Genomic DNA, 26,639 nt, shown 5'->3' on the forward strand with positions numbered 1-26,639 from the left:
TAGCTGTGGCACACGGGCTCAGTAGTTGTGGCTCGCGGGCTCTAGAGCGCAGGCTCAGTAGTTGTGGCGCACGGGCTTAGTTGCTCCGTGGCATGTGGGATCTTCCCGGACCACGGCTGAACCCATGTCCCCTGAATTGGCAGGTGGATTCTTAACCACTGCACCACCAGGGAAGTCCCATATCCTTTATTACATAATAAACTGGTAAATGTAGTAGTAAATGTTTCCCTGAGTTCTGTGACCTGGTCTAGCAAATTATTAAATCTAGGGAGGTGGTTGTGGGAACTTCGATTTATAGCTGTTTAGTCAGAAGTACCAGGGACAACCTGAGCCTTGTGACTGGCATCTGAAATGCAGACAGTCTTGTGGGACTGAGCCCTTAACTTAGGGGATCTGACGCTCATTCCAGGTACATAGTGTCAGATTGAACTGAGCTGTAGGACACCCAACTGGTGTTGGAAAATGGGTGAGTGTGGGAATAAACCCACACATCTCATGTCAGAAGTGTCAATGAGTGTAAAGGTAAAGGAGACACAGGGAGTTTTTCCTAGACAAGTCTATAGTTCAATCTGGGGAGAATCGACATCTTAACAATATTGAGTCTTCCAGTACATGAACAGGGTATAGATCTCCATTTTGAATTATAGGGTTAAATATAATTTGTATTCCATTGTTTTACATGTCTTCTTCAGGAGTTCCAATGATTTGTATCCTTAATTTTCTTTGTCTTCTGTTAAACCGCTTTCTGTCTGAATCTTTTTAGTTCTTTATTTCATTTTTATTTTCTTGTTTATTTTTCTGCCTCTCCTCAATACGCTTTATTAAAATTTCATTTGAGTCTATTCCCTGTTGGGTACTTATAATTTAGCCTTCATTCCTAAAATAATTTTGTCTTTATTTTCCCCAAGTTTATTCAGTTGATTGCTCAATCACTTTATCTAGCTATCTACCTATCACTTTGTCCATTTCTGTTCTTGGATTTTGAATTTTTGATTTAAAGTGGCTTTTCCTGTTTCCAAATGCTTGTTTGGCGATATTAATCCATTTGGAATTTTGTGTTTTTTTGGTAAGAATTTTCTCCAGCTAAGATTTTTTTATTCTCAGGGCTTCCCTGGTGGCACAGTGGTTAAGAATCCGCCTGCCAGGGCTTCCCTGGTGGCGCAGTGGTTGAGAATCTGCCTGCCAATGCAGGGGAAAACGGGTTCGAGCCCTGGTCTGGGAAGATCCCACATGCCGCGGAGCAACTGGGCCCGTGAGCCACAATTACTGAGCCTGCGTGTCTGGAGCCTGTGCTCCGCAACAAGAGAGGCCGCGATAGTGAGAGGCCCGCGCACTGTGATGAAGAGTGGCCCCCGCTTGCCACAACTAGAGAAAGCCCTCGCACAGAAACGAAGACCCAACACAGCCATAAATAAATAAATTAAAAAAAAAAAAAAAAAAAAGAATCCGTCTGCCAATGCAGGGGACACGGGTTCGAGCCCTGCTCCGGGAAGATCCCACATGCCACGGAGCATCTAAGCCCGTGCACCACAACTACTGAGCCTGCGCCCTACAGCCTGCATGCCACAACTACTGAGCCCTCGTGCCACAACTACTGAAGCCCGTGCGCCTAGAGCCCGTGCTCCACGACAAGAGAAGCCACCACAATGAGAAGACCTCGCACGGCAATGAAGAGTAGCCCCCGCTCGCTGCAACTAGAGGAAGCCTGCGCCCAGCAACGAAGACCCAACACAGCCAAAAATAAATAAATAAATAAATTTAAAAAAAAAAAGATTTTTTTATTCTCATTTTTTTCCCCTTAGAGTAGCTTTGTGTTGACTTATGCTGCTTTGTTTCATTTTATGGATTTGGAATAATTTGTCATTCCTAGTTCAAGATCACCCTCTTCTGTCAGTGTCGCAAAGTACAGTTCCTTTAAGGGATGGTTTTATTTTTAAATTGAGGGGTGGATAATTTTTTAATGCTCTTTTAAATTATTTACCTATTCCAGTTTCATAATCTATTCTGATTTTATTGATGTTATCTTCTTTTATTTTTTTGAAGATTTTAAACAGATTCATTTCAAAGTTCTCTTCAGATTCTTCTTGTATCTCTGTCACCTCAGTATATAAATCTCTCCTTTGGGACTACCTCTCATTGTGCTAAGTGTGTTTTCAAACCTTTCCTGGAAAGCTCATTTTGCATGGGAATTTTCTCTCACATGTCCCTTGTTTGTGAGGCAGTTTCTTAGCTGCCTTAGCTTCTGTCTCATGGGTTAACCAGACTCAACCCATGTCATATGTGTGCAGCTCAGTTCAGAGCTCCCCATTTCTGGAGTGACAACTCTCCACAGTTCTTATGGCACAGAGCAGAAGGGACTCTGCCGTGGACACTGGCCCTGAGCAAGTAGTGTTATTTCTGCTACAATTCTCCATGCCTGGGTGGAGCTTTCTCGCCCGCCCTTCTTGGGTAGGAAGCCCAGCTCAGATTCCTATTACAGAAGGTGCATTTAGGCCTGTCCGGGAAGGTATTTAACTCCAGCCCTGCTTGCCTGGTTCCAGCTGCTTACACCTGTGGTTTTACATTTTGCTTATTGTTTAAGTTTTACTTGTATATTGAGCTGCTGAGATTTTCCTCTTGTATTTTGAGAGAAGCATATAAATATTTTGACATCTTATCCCTCATTCTTATGGATTTAGAGCACAGGAAATAGTATCATGGGTGTATTTACTTTGAGGCATTATCTAGAGGTTTTTATGCCTTTTATTTTTATTTTTAAAAAAATAAATGTATTATTTATTTTTGGCTGTTTTGGGTCTTTGTTGCTGCACACGGGCTTTCTCTAGTTGCAGCGAGCGGGGGCTACTCTTTGTTGCGGTGTGTGGGCTCCTCATTGCTGTGGCTTCTCTTGTTGCGGAGCACGGGCTGTAGGTGCTGGGGCTTCAGTAGTTGTGGCACGCGGGCTTCAGTAGTTGTGGCTCATGGGCCCTAGAGCACAGGCTCAGTAGTTGTGGCGCACGAGATTAGTTGCTGTGCGGCATGTGGGGTCTTCCCGGACCAGGGCTCAAACCCATGTCCCCTGCATTGGCAGGCGGATTCTTAACCACTGTGCCACCAGGGAAGTCCTTCATGCCTTTTAAAAAGTGAGAATGACAATATGTATCTGAACTCAAAAAAAATGTATATCCTTTGATCCAGTCATTCTGCTTCTGGAAATTTACTTGAGGAAGTAATCCAAAAGGAAGAAAAAAAGCTTCATGCACAAAAGATGTTCATAATTATCTTTGGTTATAAAAATCTGGATATATTACAAATATTTCCCAACAATAGGGAAATATTTCATAAATATATCCACTCAATATAATTTTGTGCAGCTTCTAAAAAAATAATTTACAAAGAATGTATAATATTTAAAAAACGCTTGTTAGAATGCAAGAGAGAAAATTGCCCTTAGCCATTTTTTGTTTCATACAAGTGTGCTTTAAAAAAAAAAAAATAGCAAGATAGAAAGGAGAATGGAAAGAAATGACACCAAAGTGTTAAAAATGGTTGTCTCTTGGTCGTTTTTTTCCTTTTATTTTCTTCTTTATTTCCAAAATTTCATGTTATGTGGATGGATCATTTTTATAATAGAAAAAGACCTAAGTAAATATGTTGTCCAGAAAGCTGAATAATAGAAGACTGAAATTTAAATAGGCGTGCTTCCTGTGATTATAGAGAATGGATTGGGATGCCACAAAAGGATTGATTACAAAACATGGTTCTGATGGGCCACAAACAGCAGAGGAAGCTTTTGGGTTATAGGATTATTTGTTGTGATCAGATCACTTTTCAGCCTCAGGGGACAAGTAACACCAGGTTGGAGATACAGAGCAAGGAGGCAGGACTAGGAGGGGAGGCAGGTGGCAAGAACCTATGATCTGTGGGCAACTGGCCAGGAGCCAGGCTCCAAGGAGGGAAAGGGCAAACTAAGAGATGGCACTGGAGGTCAGCTGGCAGGAGACACAGTGGGAGCCAACATTCATTGAGTTTGTGTCGGGCACAGTTTGGACCCTGAAAATACAGATAGAGAAGCCTGATGCAGTTCTTGCCTTCATGAAACTTACAGTCTAGAGCAGGGGTTGGCAAACTTTTTTGGGAAAGGGGCAGATAGTAAACATTTTAGGTTCTCTGGAGACATGCAATCTCTGTCACAACTTCTCAGCTCTGCCACTGTAATACAAAAGCCATCTTAGATGACATTAAATGAATGGGAGTGGCTGAGTGCCAATAAAACTTAATTTACAGAAACAGATGGTGGCTGGATTTGGCCAGTGGGCCATCATTTTGCCAACTCCTGATCTGGGGGGAAGACAGACATTAAACAAACACATCAGCATGAATATTGGATTGTGATCACTGTCGAGAAGTAAATAAAGAGGGTGTTGTGGCAGTGAACTCCTATAGGTGGCCCACTTGATATTTTACCTTTTATTGAGGCACGACATCCATAGAGCAAAGCATACAAATCTGAAGATATAATATAGAATATTCGTAGCACCCCAAAACTGCATCCTGAAGGATCAGAATGATTTATCCAACCAAAGATCTGGGCAGAGGGAAGCATTCCAGGCAGAAGGGAAAGCAAGTGCAAGATCCTGCAGCAGGAAAAGACCTGGCATTTTCCAGGAACAGAAAGTGCTTCCACGTGACTGGCCGGCAGTGAGCTTGGAAAAGAGCGAGATGTGTGGGTGGAGGAAAATCCTACAGACTTTACAGGCCATTGTGAACATTTTGTATTTTATTCTCAATGTAATGAGAGAGCAGTGGAGGGTTTTAAATAGAACGACGTGATCTGACTGAAGTTTTAAGATGATCTGTGAGCCAATTTCTTGTCTTATTTCTGGTCTTTTCTATAGTGGTGTTAGGTTAGGGCTGGGGGCAGGGAGCTGCGGTGGGATGTGTGAGAAAAATCCATCAAAGAACAGCAGGACCACTCACTATGTGCGGAACGACAGACATCGATCTCTTTTATGAAACATTTCTTTGAAATGTTACTGTTACAGGATTTTTTTAAAAAATTTATTTATTTATTTTTGGCTGCATTGGGCCTTCATTGCTGCACGTGGGCTTTCTCTAGTTGCGGCGAGCAGGGGCTACTCTTCGTTGCGGTGCGCGGGCTTCTCATTGCGGTGGCTTCACTTGTTGTGGAGCATGGGCTTCAGTAATTGTGGCGAGTGGGATCAGTAGTTGTGGCTCGCGGGCTGTAGAGCGCAGGCTCAGTAGTTGTGGTGAATGGACTTAGTTGCTCCACGGCATGTAGGACCTTCCCGGACCAGGGCTCGAACCCGTGTCCCCTGCATTGGCAGGCGGATTCTTAACCACTGCGCCACCAGGGAAGCCCCGTGACAGGATTTATTGACACCTGTCACTTAAGTAGTCAACACCTTAAGTATTGTGTCCTAATCATAGACAAGGGCCTGAGAGAAGTGCACGCAGGGAGCTCAGAGGTGGGGTCAACCAGCAGGTGTAGATCTGGCAGCTGCAAGAAAGGTAAGTAGTGAGGTCGGTTCAGAGGCTCACGGGTGAGGCTATATGGGGTGTTGTAATACACTATTAGCGCCTAGGCAAACACACTCTGAGTTTGTAGGAGCCTGGAGAGGTTTGGTTTGATTGTGTGTGGCTTTGTTCTGATTTGATTTTTTGAAGACATATTGTGGGGACTGGTTAGGAAGTGTCCTGTGATAGTGAAGAGACAGAAGAGCAAGAAGGGATGGAGTGTGGATAGGTAATTAGAGAGGAACTAACCATTTGGGGTTCATGTTTTCTCTTCCTCCCTTCCTTTTTTAAATACATGATGATGAGAGATCAAGAAGAAGATATTTAATCAGTGGGTGCCACCCTTCTCAGGGTTGTCAAACACACTAAAGTATTAGGAAACACAAACATACTAAAAGATTATTCGCCATTTATCTGACATTCAAAATTAACTGGGCATCCTGTATTTTTATTTGCTAAACCTAGCCATCCTGCACTGATGGCTTTGGCTTTGCTGCTTCAGCCTCAGGGAGTGGATCTTCCGTAAGACAGCCACCACCAGGAGGCAGCCGGGTGCTGTGCTCAGGCGAGATGACACGTGGTCTCTGGGCTTCTAGGTAGCTCTAGGTCTGTCTGCCTTCCTCTTCAACCCTCCCAGCACCCACCCCTGATTTAACCGCAGCTTTCCACTGCTCACTCCTAATCTTGCTTTGTTACAGTAGCTAAACTCCAAAGAAACATTTAAAACCCTGTCTAAATGTAAAAAGAACCCATGATATAACGGGCATCCTGCCTTCTCAATTAATCGCAGTCATAAATTAATTCTTTCTTCCTTTAAAAACCTGAATTTAGCTTAAAAGACTCAGAGTTCCTGTCACTCACCCCTTTGACCTGGGTGTCGTCTCCCCTCCCTGCGTCCCCTCCTGCCCTCTATCTGCACTGGCTCTTTGCTCCCTCCCTCCCCACCCCTTCCTGCCTCAGCTCGTCACCATGGTTACGTGGGGAGCTGTTTCTGTGGTGCCCTCTTCCATCGCCTGCTTCTGAGGTAATTTCCCCAGTGAATTCCAACTCTTCCTAGTTATCTCTGCCCTTATCCTCTTTCGATGAAAGAAAAAAAAAAAAAAAAAAAAATCAGACAGAGAGGGAGATGGCAGGAGAAAGAACCCCAGCCGCTCAGATACCAACATTTTTTTCTATCTGTAACCAGGAGACTTTCTCCAGCTGATGTTACCTCTTCTTTCCGTTTTCCTTCTTTAGCAGGAAAAGCCACTCCTGATCCTATGCCTCATACTCTGGTGTAAAACCTAAGTCCATATTTAACACTTAGTTAACTAAGCGCCTTTGGGCCTTGTGGCTGTTTTCTTCTTTAAATGCCTTCAGTTCTGGAAGCTAGAAGGGTCCCTTTAGGACAGAAAAAGGAACTGAACCAAGAACACCAGCTCTGTCATGTGGGGGAGACATGAAGGTAAGAAACATCAGCCCAGGCCACAGTGAGAGGTTTTTTAATTTATTTATTTTATTTATGTAATTTTGGCTGTGTTGGGTTGCTGCGCGTGGGCTTTCTCTAGTTGAGGCGAGTGGGGGCTACTCTTCGTTGTGGTGCACAGACTTCTCATTGCCGTGGCTTCTCTTGTTGTGCAGCACGGACTCTAGGTGCACGGGCTTCAGTAGTTGTGGCTCGCGGGCTCTAGAGCGCAGGCTCAGTGGTTGTGGTGCACGGGCTTAGTTGCTCTGCGGCATGTGGGATCTTCCCGGACGAGGGCTCGAACCCATGTCCCCTGCATTGGCAGGCAGATTCTTAACCACTGCGCCACCAGGGAAGCCCACAGTGAGTGAGAGGTTTTAAAGGGCAGCCGGAGGCAAGTAACGAGACATTAAAGCCAAAGGCCTCCAGAAAAAGAAACTTTCGGAGCAAGATGGAGTGGAAATGTCTCCAACAGATTTAAAGCAGCAAAAATGATTCCAGAAAGCTTTAGGTGTGATACCAAGGAAGAGAAGATCAGAAATAGCAGGGTTTCGATAAGCATTTGTCTTCCGGTTTGCTTGGTTGGGGGTAACTTGAGATCCTGTGTGTTGGGTAATTTTCCGTGTTCCTCATGAGGTTCAGAATAACCTACTTGGATTATGCAAATGCTCATTCAAAGGAAGAGGCAGAATTATGTTAGTTTCTCCTGTAATTCTATTGAAACTATGATTCATAGGGCCCATTCTCAAGGAAGACTTGTTTCAAATGAACACAGGCAAGCAACTTTTTTTTTTTTAATGTCACAAAAGGGCTGTAACCCACAGAAACACTTCATAGAACCCCCATGTTTTCTCCCACCTACTTTCCTTACACAGCTGCTTCTGGGTCTCTCCCATCCAAAACCCAAATTCGAACACCCTCCTTCAGCCTAATCTGTGAGTTTCTTTGTGTTATTCTCCTCCCAGTTCTGCTTCAGGAGAGACCCCAAAATAGGACTCCGGGAGGACTTGGGGAGAGGAAGAAATTGAATAGAAGAAGGCAGAATTTTCTTTAGCTTTAGAGCCAGGAGAAGGGCTGGGAATACATTGACAGCAACAGTTTTGCCTAGTTAGACTAACATCTTTAATAACAAAGTGTTATCAAAATAATTTCCTTTACTGTCCTGACCCACTGGGACAGTCATCTCAACTAGCAATAACTCTGAGTGGTACTTGGTACTTGACCCTACACCCATGGGGCTTGGTGGGTCTTGCTGTATTTAAGGGCAGTAAAATTCAACTACACATAGTCATCTCTGGCTTAACCCAAGAGGAAAGCGAGGCAACCAAGCAGGCCCCCTCTATGTGTACATGACCCTCACCACACTCACCGTCACCTGAGTGAGAACACTCACCTTCTGGAGAAGAAGATGGAGGGCAGGAGGTCTATTGGGAAGAAGTTATCTCTCTTTGTTGTGGAGGTGGTGGACATTGATGACACAGGCAAAGCAATGGTTAGTCTGTTCAGACCTGCTAGGTAGGATGGGTGGTTGTTTCAGGCTGAATTTAATTAATTGCTTATATCTTGGCTGAGTCATTAGGAGTTTATGTTCTAGTCTTCAGCTTTGCATGATCCAAATTGCTGTTCTCATGGTTCCTCTTGGGATGACCAGGCTTTGGAGGATTAATCCAATCTCTAAGGGGGCAGGCCAGTGGATTGATTTCAGTGAAGAACATCGCCTTGAAGAAGGACAGATTTGGGTTGCTGCTTTCCCACTGAGAAAGTCTGTTTACAGTACTAAAGCAAGATGCTATTTAAATATTTTTCCTCAGTTTCAGATTCCTGCTTTGGCCTCTGCTGCCTTCCTCATCAGGCTGAAGCAGGACCTTGGCAAAGTTTATTCAGCAAAAATTTAATTATTATTCTAGTTCTTGAACCTTGGTAGCCCCTGGACTCTGTTCTTGGAATTTCCAGAACAGCCTCAGGAAAGGAAATCTCTTTCCCCAAACTCCTTTCCCACTTTAGCTGTACCTTTTCCGGGGACCACCCTTCGTGGACCTGATCCCCTGGAGCTCAGATGTCCACAGTAGCTGCCACACAGTCTCTGGGGCCGCCTGCAGGGGCAGTCTGGTTCTGCTGCCCTCTGCTGACCACAGTGGGCTTGTTCTGTCTGTTAACCATTGGGTCACATCCCCCTCCCCACCAAGGTTGCAATTCTTACTCTCCAACTCTCCTTCCCCATCTGTCCTTAACAGGTACCAAACCCTCTTATTATTAAGGAGCATGGCATGAAGCCATGTTGCAGCTTCCGGGTAGAGTTTATCTCACAAGCCCTGTGAATGATTCTGGCACCCATCATAAAGAATAATGGGTTATTTCTGGGAAGGGCCCTGAAATATGACCAGAAAATGTCTGAGCTCATCAACTCTGCCCTGCCTCTCATTTGATTTGTTGTCAGATGGTAATATCTCTTGACCTTGCTCCCACATTTTGTGATAGTTACTATTTGGGGGCCTCTAAACACGAAGCTACTCACGACAGCCTAGTAATATTATAATTGTTATTGTTATGCTTTATCTGCTACAGCATCCTTGAAGTGGTAACTGAGCATTGCAGAAATTTCAAATATCAGCATCAGGTTGACCCTTTAAACAGAAAGCAAAGGGGAAAAAGATTTGGAAAGATGCTGATGGGGGTAAAATTGGGTATCCTAGAAATAAAGGAGCCTAGGTTTAGATACCCCAACATGCTGGGTTATTAGGGACCATTAATGTATATCAAATTTTATTTTAGAGTGTAGACTTCTTCAGAGTCTTGTGCTGATCCTTCCCAGCACTCTAATGCAGGCTAGCAGTGCAGTATCTGGGAACTACTTCTGGGAGGATCCACCTACTACGTAGCCTTTTTTGTTTGCCATGGAAGAGCATTTTAGCAGATGTGTGTATTTAAAAGTGGTCTGCACTCTTCCCCCACACCAGTGTAAATACTGTAAGCATGAACATCTGCCCCATATCATTGATGACTACGGGGCATATTGGCCTTAGGTTAGGAGGATGAGACAGCAAAATCCTCATCAAACCAACAGTGGCATCTCTAAGAGTTGGCTGGGGTCGGGCAGTAAGGGAGCTTAGTCCCCTTTAATCTCCATTTTTGGGAAAACTTTTCTTTAGAAAGGTTATTCAAGTATTATATGAAAATAGTTTTTTAAAAATCAAATAAAGGAATTCCAATAAAAACAGTAGTAGCAGCCAGTGCATGCTTTGTTGGGGGTTTTTTCCCCTCTGATACAGTTACATAGTAACGTCCCAAGCAGTGGCTATTCCATCAATGCACGCATCAGTATATGAAGATTATGATGACTTGGAATAGTGCTCTCAGTAGCATGAATAAGAAAGAAGTCTTTATTATTTTAAGCAAGTAATATTTGAGCTCTACCAAAGGATTGCATATACCCCAGCCTATCCTGACTGATACAATCAATGCAAGTACAGTGGTCAATCACTAGGGCTCTGATTTCAGACAGACCTAGATTTTTTTTTTTAATTTTTGAATTTTATTTATTATTTTATACAGCAGGTTCTTATTAGTTATCCACTTTATACATATTAGTGTATACATGTCAATCCCAATCTCCCAATTCATCCCACCCCCCCCCCCACCACTTTCCCCCCTTGGTGTTCATACATTTGTTCTCTACATCTGTGTCTCAATTACTGCCCTGCAAACCAGTTTATCTGTAGACCTAGCTATTTTTTAATTTAAGTGTAGCTGATTTACAATAGTGCATTAGTTTTAGTTGTACAGCATAGTGATTCAGTATTTTTGCAGATTATATTCCATTATAGGTTACTACAAGATAATGGGCATAATTCCCTGTGCTATACAGTATATCATTGTTCATTCTCTATTTTATATACAGTAGTTTGTATCTGTTAATCCAATACCCCTCATTTGTCTCTCCCCGCTTCCCTCTCCCCTTTGGTAACCACAAGTTTGTTTTCTATGTCTGTGAAAGACCTGGATTTGAATCCGGGCTCTGCTGTCTCCTAGCTATATGCCTTGGGTAGACTTCTGAACCTCTCGGAACTTCAGTTCCTTCTCTAGAAAACAGTGATAATAGTAGGATTGTTGCAAGGCTTGGATGACTAAATACATGTAAAACATTCAGCACATGAGTAAGTGCTCAATAAGTGGTAGCTTTCAATGATTAACAGTGTTTTTAGCCTATTTAACATAAGTTCACAGGCAATATAAATACAGGAGGAATGTGTGTGAGCTGGCAGAGTTATTGCACTAGATGGAATACTGCCTTTTAGGAGATACAGAAAGGACTAAGTTCTTCAAGCTTTGTGGTGAAAATAAGTGCACATATGACTATTTTGTGATAGTGGAGGGGAAGGGGCCTTTATTTTTGGTCTTTTAAAATAGTATCTCTGCTTGTTCACACTCCATTCAGAGAACAAGTCCTTTTTACTAAACCTTGATGAATTCTGTGCTAAAAATATTCCATTCCCATTTGGTGCAGTGAAATGTCATTTCCATTAAACACCAACATACCAAATGCTGCATGCAGATCCTCAACCCAGCAAATCCAAGTCAACAGGAAACTGTGATCATCCTCAGCTTATTCATACTGTACATCTCAGCAGATTATCCTGAAGGATTATCTAAGGCTTAATTGTTATCTTAGAGCTATTTTAAATTATAAAAATAAAGAACTCATGTACTACAACAAACTCATTTTTAAAGAAAGAAAATTGTGGCCCAGGGAATGAAAATGACTTCTCAAGGTCACAAAAATATAAAAGTGCTGGAACTGGGCCAAGACCTCCAAACTTCCAAGCTAATTTTTTTCTCCATTATAACAGAGAGCTACAGAATTTTCAGAGCTGGAAAGACCTTCAGGATGACCTGATCCAGTTCCAATAAGTTATAGAGGAAATTGAGGCCAAAAGAAACTTAAATGTCTCACCCAGGGTAATACCTAAAGCTAGCACGTTCTAGAGTTTGGGGCCAACTTTTGTAACCATAGGCTTGGTGCTCTTGACATGCCACTGGTCAGTCCAATGTGGTTATTTAGAGTAGGGGACCCCAAGCCCCAGTTAGTGGACTGGTAATGAGCTATCAACATCAGAATCACCTAAGGGATGTTTAAAAATAAAAATTCCTGGATCCCAGTCTTTGAAGATTCAGTTTTAGTGGGTCTGAGGTGAGGGCCCCAGAATCTGTATAGTTAGTTTGCTTTCTAGGTGATTCTGGGGGACATCCAGATTGGGGAACCATTATTAACAGAAGCCAGCACTTTATATTCTGTTCTCTGCTGAAACTGGCCGATGATAATTTCCAGCTGATAACGAGATACCTATGGGAAAGCTTAGTCAGGGAAAGTCCTGGGCCATCAAGGAGCCTCTAAGATTTTAATCTGCAAAGCCAACCTCAAGGTAACTAGAGCAAGGAGAGAGCTGCCCTCGCCAGATGGAGATTGATCTGAAATGGAAACACATCCAGGAGAACAGAAAATGATCTAGGAACGCTTGGTCTCATCTCCTAGGCATGGATGGCCACTAAATCAGAATTGGCAGCTTGACTTCACTTGGGAAAACATCCTTTTAAAATAAAGGTTATCCGTTTAAATATTTTAAAACAGAATATTTGAGAGAACACCATTTAAAAATGTATATAGAAATTGTAATCATGAATAATAGACAAAGATGGGAGGTTATGTTTTGTCAAGTTTCACAAAATAAGAGCTGGAAGGGCTCTTTCAAACCTTTTAGTGAAGGGATTCTAAACACATCTGAGGCCGTGGCTTCTCCTCTGGTTACTCTTATCTCTCTAAGTAGAGGGTCTCAGTAGAGACCACACCTCTTGCTGATGACTATTGTTGTTTTGCCTATGCGGCATCCTCGCCTCCTTTTTTTTTTTTAAATCTTCATCCTTCCTGTTTTTAAATTTATTTATTTATTTATTTATGGCTGTGTTGGGTCTTCGTTTCTGTGCGAGGGCTTTCTCTAGTTGTGGCAAGCGGGGGCCACTCTTCGTCGCGGTGCGCGGGTCTCTCACTATCGCGGCCTCTCTTGTTGCGGAGCACAGGCTCCAGATGCGCAGGCTCAGTAATTGTGGCTCACGGGCCCAGTTGCTCCGCGGCATGTGGGATCTTCCCAGACCAGGGCTCGAACCCGTGTCCCCTGCATTGGCAGGCAGATTCTCAACCACTGCGCCACCAGGGAACCCTTCTCCTCCTTTTTAACAGCACTCTAATTTTACTTTAGGGAATCACCCTTACCTCACTCTCATTCCACGTGGTTCTCATCCATGGGTTCCAGGGGTGGGCACATGTCCCAAGCTTGGCCAATCAGAGCACTCTATCCTTAGCCCAAGCAATTACTTCAGGTGGGCACTCTGGCCATTGAGCATCATCCTCCAACCTGTGCTAAAGCTACTGAGAAAGAGGTCTTGTTACTGGGCGTGGCTAGACTGGCAAGAGGCAATATCGGAGCTGCTGGTGGCTGGCTCTTCACCGTGAACGGAGAGACTGCCTTAGGAAGAAGTCAGCATGGAGGAAAATAGAGCCAAGAGTCAGAGAAAGACAGACTAATGAAAATATCACCTGAGTTTCTGGTCTTGGTTTTTCTGAAGCTAGATGCATTTTTATGTTTAAACTAGTTCAGTTGGATTTCAGCAACTGACAACCAAAAGAATCCTGACCACCGTGTCTCCTCAGGGATCAGAATCTGGGGTAGAGAAATGGTCGTGTGTATTTAGAAATACACCCACGGATAATTCTGATACACCCGTTGAGAGTGGACAGAGTTTGGAGACAGGAAATGGGACTATGCTTTTCCTCACTAGACCACTATTAGTTGAGAATGACTCATGCTAATTGAGGAAGCTTGACCAAAGTCACATAGCCTCAACAGAGTAAACCCCTTCTGAACCTGATTCTGTCTTCTTTTAGAAAAAAAAAACAAACATAATACACTTTAAAAAAATAAGGGCACATATCACTACAAACCCATTCTATGTAATCATTATTCACATTTTGCAGACAAGATTAACTTACCCAGGGTCACAGAACTAATAAGTGGCCACATTGAGATGCAAACCCAGGTCTGCTTGAGTCTAAAACATATTCTGTTAACCACTGTGTCTACTGCCCCAAAGAGAGAATTGATGTGGGCACCATCAGGATAGACCTACAGGCAAAAATGGGAAAACATGGGTCACATCTCACTTTTCCTATAGATCTTACTTTTGCCTCTTTTATTTTTTTTTGCATGCTGCCTTTTAGAAATAGCCCCAGTGGTGTGCAAATCCTTTAAGTGTAGGGACAATTTCTTGCTCATTTTTGTTTTGTTTTTGTCATCTATCATAGTGTTTTGCACATAGTAGGTGATCAATAAACATCTTCAATGAAATTGCGCTTGCTGTGTCCGTAGGTGTAGGTATCTGATAGCCTGAGGCTACTAGGAACACTCTAGGTTCCTGAGTGGTATATCTGTCTATCTGGCAGTTTACAGAATTTGGAAGTTTTAATATGTTTTGTCTTTAAGCACTTCAAAGCATGGTGTCACTGATGAATACTATCCAAATGAATCTTGACTTTGCTTCTTAACTGGCTATTTGACTTGGGCAAGTTACTTAGCTTTTCTAAGACTCAGCTCTCTCATCTGTAAAATAATACTATTATATAGAACTACAAAGGATAAAAATGATAATGCAGATAAAGCACTTAGTATATTACTTGGCTCATAGTAAGTGCTCAATAAATGGCACCCATTATTATAATGAAATTAAAATATTAAAGAATATTTCCTAAATTAAAGGTAGAATTGTTAAACATGTGTGGGTAGACAAGGTCAAGGAAATAAAGGACAAAGGACAATTGTCCTGGGATCTGGCACTATTAAGAGGACTGATTTCTGGGATACAGTTTTGCTGGGAATTATTGTTAAAAGCTTCATCTAGGCAAGATGCTTCCCCTTGGCATCTCTGAGTAGTACTGACCATGGATGTGGATCCTTACCTGGGGATAAAAATTGTAAAGGGCATAGAATTTCCAAGAGTATCAAACTTCTCGTCCTTAGGGTCTCCATGGATTAATTAAATCAGTTCCTAGCCTTCAGTTTTGTGGACTAGGTTTTAGGTAGATCTGCAGTATGTGTTTTTAATGACTCTGGAAATAAATTATGTCTCTTTTACCTTCCATCTCACCCTGGTTACCCCTGGGGAGCAGGTGGGCCTATGCGGGCCTGCTCTTTTGGGGTAATCCATGGCAAGGATTTTTTGTGGGACTGGAAATTTACCACAGGGAATAAGGAATGTGGCTACTTCTCAGATATGTGAACATGAAGGCTGAAGCTGCTGGGCTTAAATCTATTTCATTCCCACCAACTTTGTGTTCTCTCTAAAAGTGGGACTGTTCTAGGAGATTGAGGGTGGGGTGGCATAGAAGGATCATAGCTGCCTAAGAGACAGTCCTGACCCTCAGGGATGTGTAACCTGGTGGGAGAGATGGACACACCAACAACTAACCAAACGGCAAGGCAGAATGAATTGTGAGTCTTGCTCATGGTAAAAGCAATGGGCTGAGAAAGCCAGAGAAAGGAGAAATCCTATCTAATTGGTGCGATGAGAAGGACTAAGATCTCAAAAGGTAAAAGGGTAAGGAAAGGGCATTGTAGGTGGTTGGAGCAGCCTGGGCACGGAAGCATGTAAGTGCTTAGATAGACAGGGATTGGCCAGTTGTGTGGGTAACAGGTGGGTGGGTGAAGTGGAGGATGCTAGAGTGGGAGGAGAATCTGGGCCAAATTTTGAACTCATGCTCAGAACTTTATAGGGCCATTGTAGGTCTTCCTGGGCCTGTGGTTTCTGTGGATGCCCTGATGCCCTTGATAACAATCGTATGAAAATGCGTCTACATCCCACATTAAGATTGACATATAACTGCAAGAGCTGAAATGAGTGAGTTGACCTCTCATTGAATAGTTCAGTTTACCTATAGATGTGGTTCTAGGACCAGTGCCAGCCCAGGAAGACTGTGGAATCCATTTGGGATGAGATAAGTCCAGAACTTGAGAGGAAGCGCTGAGAGACTCTTACAGCAATTTGACATTGCCACAATAACCAAGCGCGTGATTGTTTTTCTAGTAATTCATTTTTATTCTAATTTCCAAAAATATTGGTCCACAATATAAATGGAAATACACTGGTCTAAAATACATTGGAGATTTAAAAATGTCCATGGTCCAAAATTTTTTTAAAACACTGGAAATATTTTTAGAAAGTTGAGAAGCTCTGAGCTAGTTGAAATAATACTACTTTTTAAAGAAATTTGTGGTCAGAGATGACAGAGGAGAGAGTTGGTGGATTTGAATGTAGATCAATAGAAATTATACAGTTTGAATAGCAGAGAGAAAAGAGATTGAAATATCTAGTACTCACCACCGTATCTACCTTATAGTACGTTGTGCCTAAGTGTTCTGACTTAGTCGAAGATAATTTTGTGGCAAATACAGAAAACCACACAAACTAACCTAAAACAAGACAAAATGTGTGTGTGTGTGTGTGTGTGTGTGTGTGTGTGTGTGTGTGTGTGTGTCTGTGTGGTGGGTTGTTATAAGAAGGTTACAGAGGTATCTCAAGGAATTCAAGGACAGGGAGTGCCATTGGCTATCATGAGGGATGGAGTGGAAAATGGACAATCACTAGGAATCAGGGCTGCTTCTCCCCCTCTCCTCTCTCCCACTCTTCCTCCTCACTCCTTTCCCTTTGGGATGGATGCTGTGTTGTACTGCCCAGATCCTCATTCAGGAATAAAGGACTTATTTTCCCAGCTTCTGGGAGTACTAACAGAAGATGGGTCTCTACTGTCTGCCTTCTTTGGGGATTGCCTTGGCTGAAAAAACAGCCTCACCTAAGACCATGCTTTCTTCCAGGGACAGCCCACCTCCAATGGAGCTATAAAGATCTGATCCCCTTGCTCCAACTTGGGACAGCTGAGAAAGGACATCTCAGCTCTAGAGCTCCCTACAGGGTTGCTTTTATTAGAACTGCATCACAGTTCAGCTGCTTTCTTTGCCAAGTCCTAATTCCTTCTCCCTTCCCAGTGTTGGTCTCAAAGGTACTACCTAATACATGTACGTTAACTTCTCAGAGTCTGGTTCTCAGGTGACCCAAGCTGGGACACCATGCCTCCCAATCTTCTTCCCACTCTCCCTCCTCCCTTCCTTTTTACTCTCCCATTTCCCCTCCTTCCCTCTCTCTTTTCTTACCCCCTTTCTCTCTTCTGCCCTCCTTCTTTTTCCACTCCCTCCCTCTCTCCTGACTATATAGTTTCTCACCCCTCCTTCTTTCTGAGTGTCTGCTTCATTCTCTTCTCACCTTTCAGACCAGTTTCCTGTGCTCTTCTGGTTCATGGACCATCATGGCTGCTCCAAAACAGAGCAGTGCCTCAGCCACCATCATTGTAGCATATGCTTTCGGTCCCCCACCCAGGTGCCCTTTGCTAGGCTGGTGCACCCATCCTGCAGTGTGGGTGTTGGTTAATGACTGCTTACATTGGTACCCTTCTCTGTAGGATTACCCTTAGCCAATTGAAACCTTCTCAGCTGGAGATGCCTGAGAGGTTATGCCCCACATTCTTCGGTCACTGACTGTCAGATGAGGAATATCAATGTCCACATTCCTTGCTTCAAGGCAGGACACACTCTGTGGTACAATTCATGCTTCAGAGTTCCCCATGGGGTCAGGCTGAAGCTGGACTTCTCCTGAAAGGACATCTTTGCTTGACATCTTCCCCTGCCCTATGCTCCTCTCTGTCCCTTATCTGAGAGCACTCCTTCAGTAAATCCCACTGCTTCGAGGGAACCTAATTTAAGATCATCACCTTACAAGTCTGGTGCCTGTGGCTAATTGGCCCAGACTCTGCTTTCCTAATTCCAGATATCCAGGAGGGAGAATGGATTGACTTAGGCTGAGCCTAGCCCAGCTTCCGGATTGAGCACCTAGATTGAGAGTTCACTCCAGGTCCAATCATTTATGGCTGGAGAGCAGGCAGAGTTGCATAGTATAGAGTAGATGAGGGTTACAGGGAGAGAGGGCAACTCTCAGAAAAGACTGGTCAATTCCTGCAAAAGTGGACCCTACCATATGTCCTCCTTCTCAGTCTTTCTCGAATTTATTTTCTCGGTCAGCTTCTTCACTCCTCACCTCTCTCCCCATCTGCAATCCCAGGTTCCAATGGGAGGGTTTTGAAAGGTAGCACCATGTGATGGAGAAGGGACTGGGCCAAGCGTCAGGAGGCCGGGGCCGTAGCTTACCTCACCTAGCTTGCTTCGCATCTCTGGGTCTCAGCTTCGAGGTAAATTAGGCGGTTGGTTTGCTAACTTAAACAGCCAATGCCTCTATGAAAACAAACAGGGCAGAGTCTAGATCTATTACCTCTGCAGCCCTGAAGTCAGCAGAGTGCCTGGCACAGAGTCAGAACATATTGAAAACAGGAGATAACCTTTAAAAATGAAATGACAGGTACTTCCCTAGTAGCACAGTGGTTAAGAATCCACCTGCCAATGCAGGGGAAACGGATTCGAGCCCTGATCCGGGAAGATCCCACATGCCGCAGAGCAACTAAGCCTGTGTGCCACAACTACTGAGCCTGCGCTCTAGAGCCTGCGAGCCACAGCTACTGAGCCCGCATGCCGCAACTGCTGAAGCCCACGCGCCTAGAGCCGGTGCTCCGTAACGAGAAGCCACCGCAATGAGAAGTCTGTGCACCGCAACAAAGAGTAGCCCCCGCTCGCCGCAACTAGAGAAAGCCCGAGCACAGCAATGAAGACCCAATGCAGCCAAAAATAAATTTAAAAAAAAAGAAATGATGGTGAATTATATTACGACAGTAAGGTAGAGCATGACCCCAAAGCATACAATATTCTGAGTGTGGAGCCCATTAGTAATAGCTAGCACTTGGTGAGTGCTAATTTGTGTCATTCTGTGTTAAGCACTTCCCATGCTATTCTTTGCATGATCACTGCTGCAGTATAATAAATCACCCCAAAACTTGGCCTTTTAAAACAACCATTTTATTATGCTCATAGATCCTGTGGGTCAGGAATTTGGACAGGGCATCATAGGGATGGCTTGTCTCTGCTCCATGATTTCCGGATCCTCACTTGGGAAGATTTGATGGCCTGTGGTGACTTGACAGCTGGGGGCTGAAATCACCTGGAGCCATCTTCACTCACAGGACTGGTTGTTGATGTGGCTGTTGGCTGGGACCTTATCTGGGGCTGTTGACCAAAGCTTGGGCTTCCTCAGAATGGTGGCCTCAGGCTAATAGGACTTTCTTCACAGCAGCTCAGGCCTCCCAAAGGGATTGTCCCAATTTCACAAGGCAGAAGCTTCATCGTTTTTATGACTTAGCTTCAAAAGTCAAACTGCATCATTTCCACCACGTTCTATTGGTTACAAGGCCATCCAGATTGAAGGATAGGGGAATTAGGCATCACCTCTTGATGGGGTTGGAGGAAGTTCTCATAGAGCATGTAGGATGGGAGATACTGTTGTGGCCATATTTGTAAAATTCAATCCACCATGTGTGCATTGTTTCATTTAATCCTTCTGTTGTCCTTCGGGTAGGCATCATTGTCCCTTTACAGATGAAGACACTGAGGCTCAGAGAGGTCATGTAACTTGCCTGTAGACAAAATCAGTACATGGCAGGGCTGGACTTAAACCCAGTCTGTACCAAGCAGGTGTTCTCCAACACATATGTGCTGCTTATAGGACAAGGGAGCAAAGAAAGTCAGACATTCAAAGGCCAGGTCTCCCTATGTGTAGGATTGGGAGCGGGTAAGTCTTCTTCTTGTTCCCCCATAACCCTGATGTCAGAGTTAGTATCTTCCGCGTGTGGTAAAGGAGTCTGGTTTCTATGCATAACTCCCCAAGGTGTTGCTTCCCAGAGACTACGTAACTATTATGTGTACCTCTGATGCCTTAAGTTCTCCAGGCACGTGCTGCCAGTGGAGTTGCTGTCTGTCCCACCTGCCCCCACGCCCCTAGTCATTTGGCAAAAGATTCTGGGGAGCAATGAGTTGGAGGAAGCTCTGATCCCCTCTGTGAAGGCAGCACACAGAACCACATAGTGCCAAGAATATCTTCTCTGCCCTGATCCCCTTTTGAAATCATGTCTTCCCTTTAAGTTCAAACAAGGACCACTTCTTGCAGGAACTCATTGTGGATACTCCCCCAATACTTAAAATCGGAATGTTCAGGTGAAATTTGGCACTCACTGCTAACTGTAGTTTTTTGTGTCCTAACCCCCCATTAGTCTTCTAAGGCCCCACGGATCAAGGACTATGCCCTCCTCTTTCCTCAGTTTTCCTCCCCAAACCAGAGGAATGATACCCCGTTCTTAATAGGTACTCAAATCAGTATGACTGATTAGATCAAAGGGCCTCATGAAGTTTATTATTAAGTTTATAACAGGAGGACACGTGCATCTTCGAAAGTAGTTTTTAAGAGCCTACTCTATCACAGGCATTGTGCTAAGTGCTAACATACCATGTGATCCAGGAGCAGGAATTTAGAAAATCAGATATGAGCCTCGTAGGCACTCTGCAGTATGTCAGTAATGTATCAGAACTGGTGTCTAGAAGTGAAGCATCCTTGATCATATTAAGAGGACTTCATATGGGATACATCTGAGACAAGTGCTGTAAGGTTACAATCTCTGTCAGCTGTCAGATGATTCCAGAGTCAAACATTTAGAAAGCCCCGGAATAGGGCTTTAAAAATCCAAAATCTTGACTTTGGCTTCTTCTATAAGTTGTCTGAATGATGTTTTTAGCTGGAGCTATCAGATAGAAAAGGATGGGTCTAACTGTCAAATTAGCCTTCTTGTAATAGGCAAATTTCACTACGCTTCTTTCCATTTGTCACCATTTCACCTCAAAATGTTCCCCAAAGCCATGCCCTTTAGAAACACCTTTGAATGTTCAAACTCAACTGATCATCCTGTTAATAAATGATGAGTAATCAGTATCAGTGTGTATCTTCACTCATTATTCACACCACAAATTCTTGATCCAAATATAACCCTATTGTATAAAATTCTTTCCACAACATACCATCACCAAGAATAAAATAACTCCTGTAAATAATTACCTTTGGGATATGAAAGAAAATGTAAACATTTTATTTGGCAGTTGTTTCTGAACACATGAATAAATAAATGGAAAAGTACATATTCATATTTCTTTTTGGAGTAACAGATACCATTAAACACGTATTTACACATCTTCACTGCAAAGGACAGTTACACAATTCAATTTTGACTTATAAAAGGTAACTTCCCACACCACTGGACTGGACAGGAGAGGATGGAGATACGGGTAGTGCTTGGTTCTAGCAGCCTCAGTGTTTGAAAGGCATTCATTTGCACGTGTGATAAGAAGAGTCATCATGCATTTAGTTCATCCGGATCATGTGCTGTAGAAAGTTTCTGATGGCAGCCACAGAATTTCGTGTGTCATGCGCTTAAGTCAACTATGACATGTTTGTAAATCTGTGTGTTTCCCTTAAAACTGGAAGCAAAAAGAAAATTACGCTTATTAATGGACACATGCGTGAATGATCTTGGTGCCTGAACATTCAATTCCTGAAATTTTACAAATTTGGCTTTCTCTGCATCCCAGTTATACACTTGAGTAAAGGAATAATCACTTCCAAGAATTGCGTATTGATAGTCATTTATCTGAAGAGGCTGGAACACCATGGATCCTCGCGATGGCATCCTCTGAATATCCTGAAATGAGGAGCCTCCCCATTTCATTACTTTGGAATCACCAATGAATCTTGTCAAGCAAATGTACACGTCACCTTTCACTGAGAAGTGCTTAACGGCATATACATCTTCCATGTTAGGGATGTCAGTTTGGTTAGTAAATAATTGTATTGCTTTGTTCCACTGATAAATTACAGGACGCTGGGAACTACTGGACAGGATTAAATGAGGCGTTCTGAGTGTCTGAGGTGTTCTGGCTATTTCTAGATATTCCACATCAGTATCCCTGTACCACGCATGTAAAGACTGATGGGAGTAGAATCCATTTCCGTTCCATTTATAAATGGTAGTAAAACCAGCTTTTGAACTGTCAGCAACAACAAAGTACCAGTTGTTTTCAATCTTGAATGTTTCAATGTCATTGGGTTTTCGGATTTTGAGAATTTCAATATCCTGGATTTTTATGAATTTATTTGCAAAACTGTCTCTCTTATAGATGTGAGAGCCGCCGAACAGCTGGGCCACAATAACATAGAGCTGAGTTTCAATGACTATAGGCTTGCACACTACAGTGGACGTGCCTGGAAAAGACAAATGAGAGATTAGGAGGATGGCCATCCTCTTTTGGAGCATGTTAATACACATGCCGAAGCCATGCAACTGCCACCAAAATCATTTCCTTGGTTGATTAGGCAAGGCCAATTTCCTAATCAGGTCCAGTGGCAGCAGGATCCCGAAGTTCTGTGCCTTTGTACCTCATGGAGTCTTGTTATCAATAACTGAGTTGTCATGTCACATCCAACGTGTACTAGATGTTCAGGATACATGGCTACAGCCTGAGTTTTCTCTTCTCACCTTTTTTTTTTTTTTTTTGGTCAAGCCGTGTGTGGATCTCAGTTCCCCAACCAGGGATTGAACCCATGTCCACAGCAGTGAAAGCACCAAGTCCTAACCACTGGACTGCCAGGGAACTCCCTCTCCTCTCGCTTCTTACAGAAAGAAAACATTGCTTTCCCTGACATATCATGAGTTGGAAACTGCCATTTATTGAGCACCAACTATATGCTTTGCCAAATCATCTCATTAAATTTCCCAACAATCTTAAGAGATAAATATTATCACCCTCCCTTTTGCAAATGAGCAGACAGAAGCTCAGAGAGGTTCGGTGCTGCTAGGAGAAGGCAGAGTTGGGATTCAAACCCAAGGCTACCAGCGTCTCTACGCTTTTAACCCAACCTGGGGTGGGCAGTTAGCTGTACAAGGGCTTCCAACTTGGCCAGCATTCCACAAGGTTCTAGAACAACCTCACAAAGTTTTGAGCGGTAGTCTGGGCAGCCCACGGCTCTACCTGCAGTTGGTTTGCTCTATGTATAAACTGCTTCTTGCTCTAGAATGAACTGACTTTCTCCTGAGAAAGGAGAGAGATGCCACTTGTGAAGCTTTAGGTCACTGGTGGCAGAAGAGAAGGAAGAGAAATCCTTGAGAAAAGTGAAAGAGGGGTACAGTCATGGGCGAAGCTCCTGAATGTTACTTTGGGAAATCTCAGAAAACTACATGGGAGTCTGTCAGAAGCCTAGCTCAATATCCTTTGTTAAGAGTTTAACATTTATCAGTAGATTCTGATCTCGTAGAGGGAGCTTGGCTCTAGGAAATCCAAAGAGAGCTGGGCAAATCTGGTCCCAGGCTTTTTCTGACAGCAGCTCTAAGGGCTTTGAGGTAATAAGTTCCGGATCAACTCTTTCTATTAATTGGCTCCATCCATAGGCAAAATTATTCGAATTGTGACCCTTTTCAAGGCTGTGTAATTCTGTGACCTTGGGAAAATCACTTCTCTGGGATTCAGTTTTCTCTTCTGTACAATGAGGGTTGGAACTAGATCAGAGATGGCCACTAGTTTTCAGCCATATACTAATATTGATTGACTGATTGATTGTGACTGCCTGGAGAACTGTGTTAAGAAGGATTCTGTCCTCTGCAAGAAAGAGCATCATGATAGATTAGCGATGTCTGTCTGGGGTGAGGGAGGGGATAGTGACTGTATATATGACACATATTCGTCATCCTAGACTAGATGATGCCATCTGAAAGTCTGCAAATATATGATCATTTTTCATTTAAGTGCTCATCTAAAGATTCGTTCAAAGCAATTGACAGACTGTACACATGTAAAAAGAACCTTACACAAAGGTAAGGTTTAGATTTCACAAAGCCCTGCTGCAATCCATTGGAAAACTGAGGGGACTTCAGGAGATTTCCCATGAACATTTTGCAGAAGTAATGTTTTTGCCGTAAAGTTTGAGACTCACTGATCTAAAATAACCTCCTTATTTTATAGTTAAAAAGAGGGGCCCAGTGAGGGTGAGTGGCTTGACCAGTTAGCTTGTGGCAGAACCTAGATTAGAACTCATAATTCTTAGTCCAGTACTTTTTCATTGAAGAAAAATAACCCACCTTTTATTGTATATTTACTAAGCTAGGTCCTATGCTAAGTTTCTTGAACATATGCTCTCATTGTTTTATAACAACACTGAAAGTTAGGTATTATTATTCCCATTTTACAAGTGAGGAAATTAAGCTTTAGGGAACAATCCCAGGCACTCAGTAAATGGGAGATTTGGGATTCAAATAATTCTCAACCTGCCCAAAGAATTCCCTGATATCATTCATCTTTTCCTGTTGCCCTTGGCCCAAGTGGCTTAACTTTCCACTCAAAATACGATCAGGCTTTTCATACCTGTAATGTTGTCATAATTCCGGAAGGTCTTTTCTACATGGTCCCATTCAAGGAAAATGCACTTTCCAGTGAAAGGCTGAGCGATGACTACATACTCATCGTTCATATAAGAAAAAGTGTCTATGGACAGTGATTGAAAAGGCAGGTCTTGAGACTTTGCAAACTCTGCAAAAATTGAAAATGATGATGAGTAGCTGTGCTGATGTCTCATTCCTTGGCTAGATCTCAAATGTCCACAAGAAATATATTTATTCTAGAGAAACAGTGAAATGACAATTTTACTTTGCTTTTAAACACATGAACTTTTAACGGTTCATAATATTTTTAAATTGCTCAGTTGGTTTTTAATATATATATTTAAAAAATTAGTTCCTGCATATGTAAAAAAATGTAGTCCTTATTTTAATTTTATGAGGTGGAATGATTTGAAATACATTACCTGTAATGATGCAATCAAAATCCTTGGAGGAGAGACTATTGATTTTGCGCTTCTTGTATTCTGGAGGGCCTTCACAGTAGATGTCTTCGACAGTTGCATTGGTGTGGCCTAGCCATTCCACCAGCCACTTCAGTTTACAGTCACAATTAAATGAATTACCTCTCAGGTCCCTGAAAGACAAACTTCAGCTGCTTTTGATATACAAGGGCCCTTCCTTCCCAGGCATGACTTTTACTTTAGCAATTTATTTTTTTTTAATTTTTAAATTTTTTTACTTTAGCAATTAACATGTGCAGAATGACCTCACCTGGCTTTATATCATGCCTCATAATCTACCTTCAACCTGACTGACCATTCACTTTGGGCTCAGAGAATGACCACAGCGTGCCCTTGCAGGCCACCCCAGTCAATGAAACCTCATAACTTATTCCCTCTTGCATTCAAAGGTAGCTCAGTCTAGAGCTGTGCTGTCCATAGAAATACAATGTGAACCACATATGTAGTTAAACATTTTCTATAGACACATTAAAAAACTAAAAAGAAACAAGTGAAATTATTTTAATAGCATATGTTATGTAACCCAATACATACAGAATTTTATCATTTTCACTTATAGTCAATATAAAAATTACTAATGAGATATTTTACATTCTCTTTGTATACTAAGTCTTTGAAGTCTGATGTGTATTTTATACTTACAGTATATCTCAATTTGGAAAATAAAATTTCAGCAGAAATTCCTGATTTGTATTTAGAGTTAACAAAATTTACAGTTGAAAAAAACAGATGTCTACACCCAAGTTGTTCCAAACATACTTAAAAGTCTTCCAATAATTGAACAGAGAATCAGTTTTTAAATTTAAATTTAGTTTTTTATTTAATTTTTTAAAAATTATGTAAAATTTAAAATTCAGTTCCTCATTTACACTAGGAACACATTTCAAGTGTTTGGTGATCACATGTGTGGCCTCTATATTGGGCAGCACAGGTCTAAATGAAAGATGTAGTGATTGTTGTACCATATTTAATTACATCGAGTGAGCTATTTGCTTTTCTTCTTCCTCACAGACATAATTAATCCTGATCTTATTCCATGGTCTACAAATTCAATTTTAATAGGAAATGACTTCGACACAGCCGAGTTAATGCAGACATACAATAATAGCTCATGTCCATAATAAACTACACAGCATAGATAGTTTAAATTTCCACATATGATCCCAGCTCACCAAGTTCTCTGTTTATTTGCATTGCTTCTGTTCAAAAACTCTATCTCTTTCCTAAAACCCTTCTTGGTCACACAAAATTCCTAAGATAGGAACCACCTACTTTTCACACAGCATATGAATACTTTTTAAATGTTGAAGCATTTAAAAATGTGTTTTAGGGGGTAATTCAAGAAACCAAGAAATCTACTAAAAGGCAAGTTGGCATGGATCCTTGCACTTCTTAGATGATTCTTGGTTTGGGCATATCAAAGTAGGCCCAAGAGGCCAAACCCATTATGGGATTCCTTGGAGAGACTGAGCCAATTTCAAGTGTTTTTTCTTTTGCTAGTGTGGGGTATAGGCTGACACAAGGTTGGGCCAGAGGGTCCCCAAATACGCTGTATCCCCAAGTCTGCCATGGAGAATCATCTAACTTCCAAGACATTCTCAGGACTCACCTCATATCCCAAGAATACTCTGACCCAGAATAGTGAGTGTCAACTTTTCTGGGCTATTGTAAACCAGAGCGGATAACT

General features: G+C 42.5%; 2 protein-coding genes across 12 annotated transcripts in view; one reads left to right on the top strand and one right to left on the bottom strand.

The window, feature by feature from the left end:
* The window catches only part of LOC309604781 (uncharacterized protein), a 138,335-nt gene that overhangs the window by 44,559 nt on the left and 67,137 nt on the right, over positions 1-26,639 (top strand). Inside the window, exon 2 of one of the 10 annotated variants that reach the window (XM_082339740.1) lies at positions 1,105-6,961. The exons of the other annotated variants lie outside the window; for them this stretch is intronic. Within the exon in view, the coding sequence (XP_082195866.1) occupies positions 6,956-6,961 (6 nt within the window). The 5' untranslated portion in view covers positions 1,105-6,955. The remainder of the gene's footprint in view (positions 1-1,104; positions 6,962-26,639) is intronic. 10 annotated transcript variants of the gene reach the window in all.
* The window catches only part of LGI1 (leucine rich glioma inactivated 1), a gene marked incomplete at its 5' end in the record, with an annotated part of 42,566 nt that continues 27,562 nt past the window's right edge, over positions 11,636-26,639 (bottom strand). For both annotated transcript variants that reach the window (XM_082339727.1, XM_082339726.1), the window contains 3 exons: positions 11,636-22,303; positions 24,457-24,621; positions 24,896-25,065. In XM_082339727.1, coding sequence (XP_082195853.1) covers positions 21,468-22,303; positions 24,457-24,621; positions 24,896-25,065 — 1,171 coding nt within the window. In that variant the 3' untranslated portion in view covers positions 11,636-21,467. The remainder of the gene's footprint in view (positions 22,304-24,456; positions 24,622-24,895; positions 25,066-26,639) is intronic.

The sequence above is a fragment of the Balaenoptera borealis genome, assembly GCF_965194805.1.
Source record: "Balaenoptera borealis genome assembly, chromosome: 10".
NCBI classification, from domain to species: Eukaryota; Metazoa; Chordata; class Mammalia; order Artiodactyla; family Balaenopteridae; genus Balaenoptera; species Balaenoptera borealis.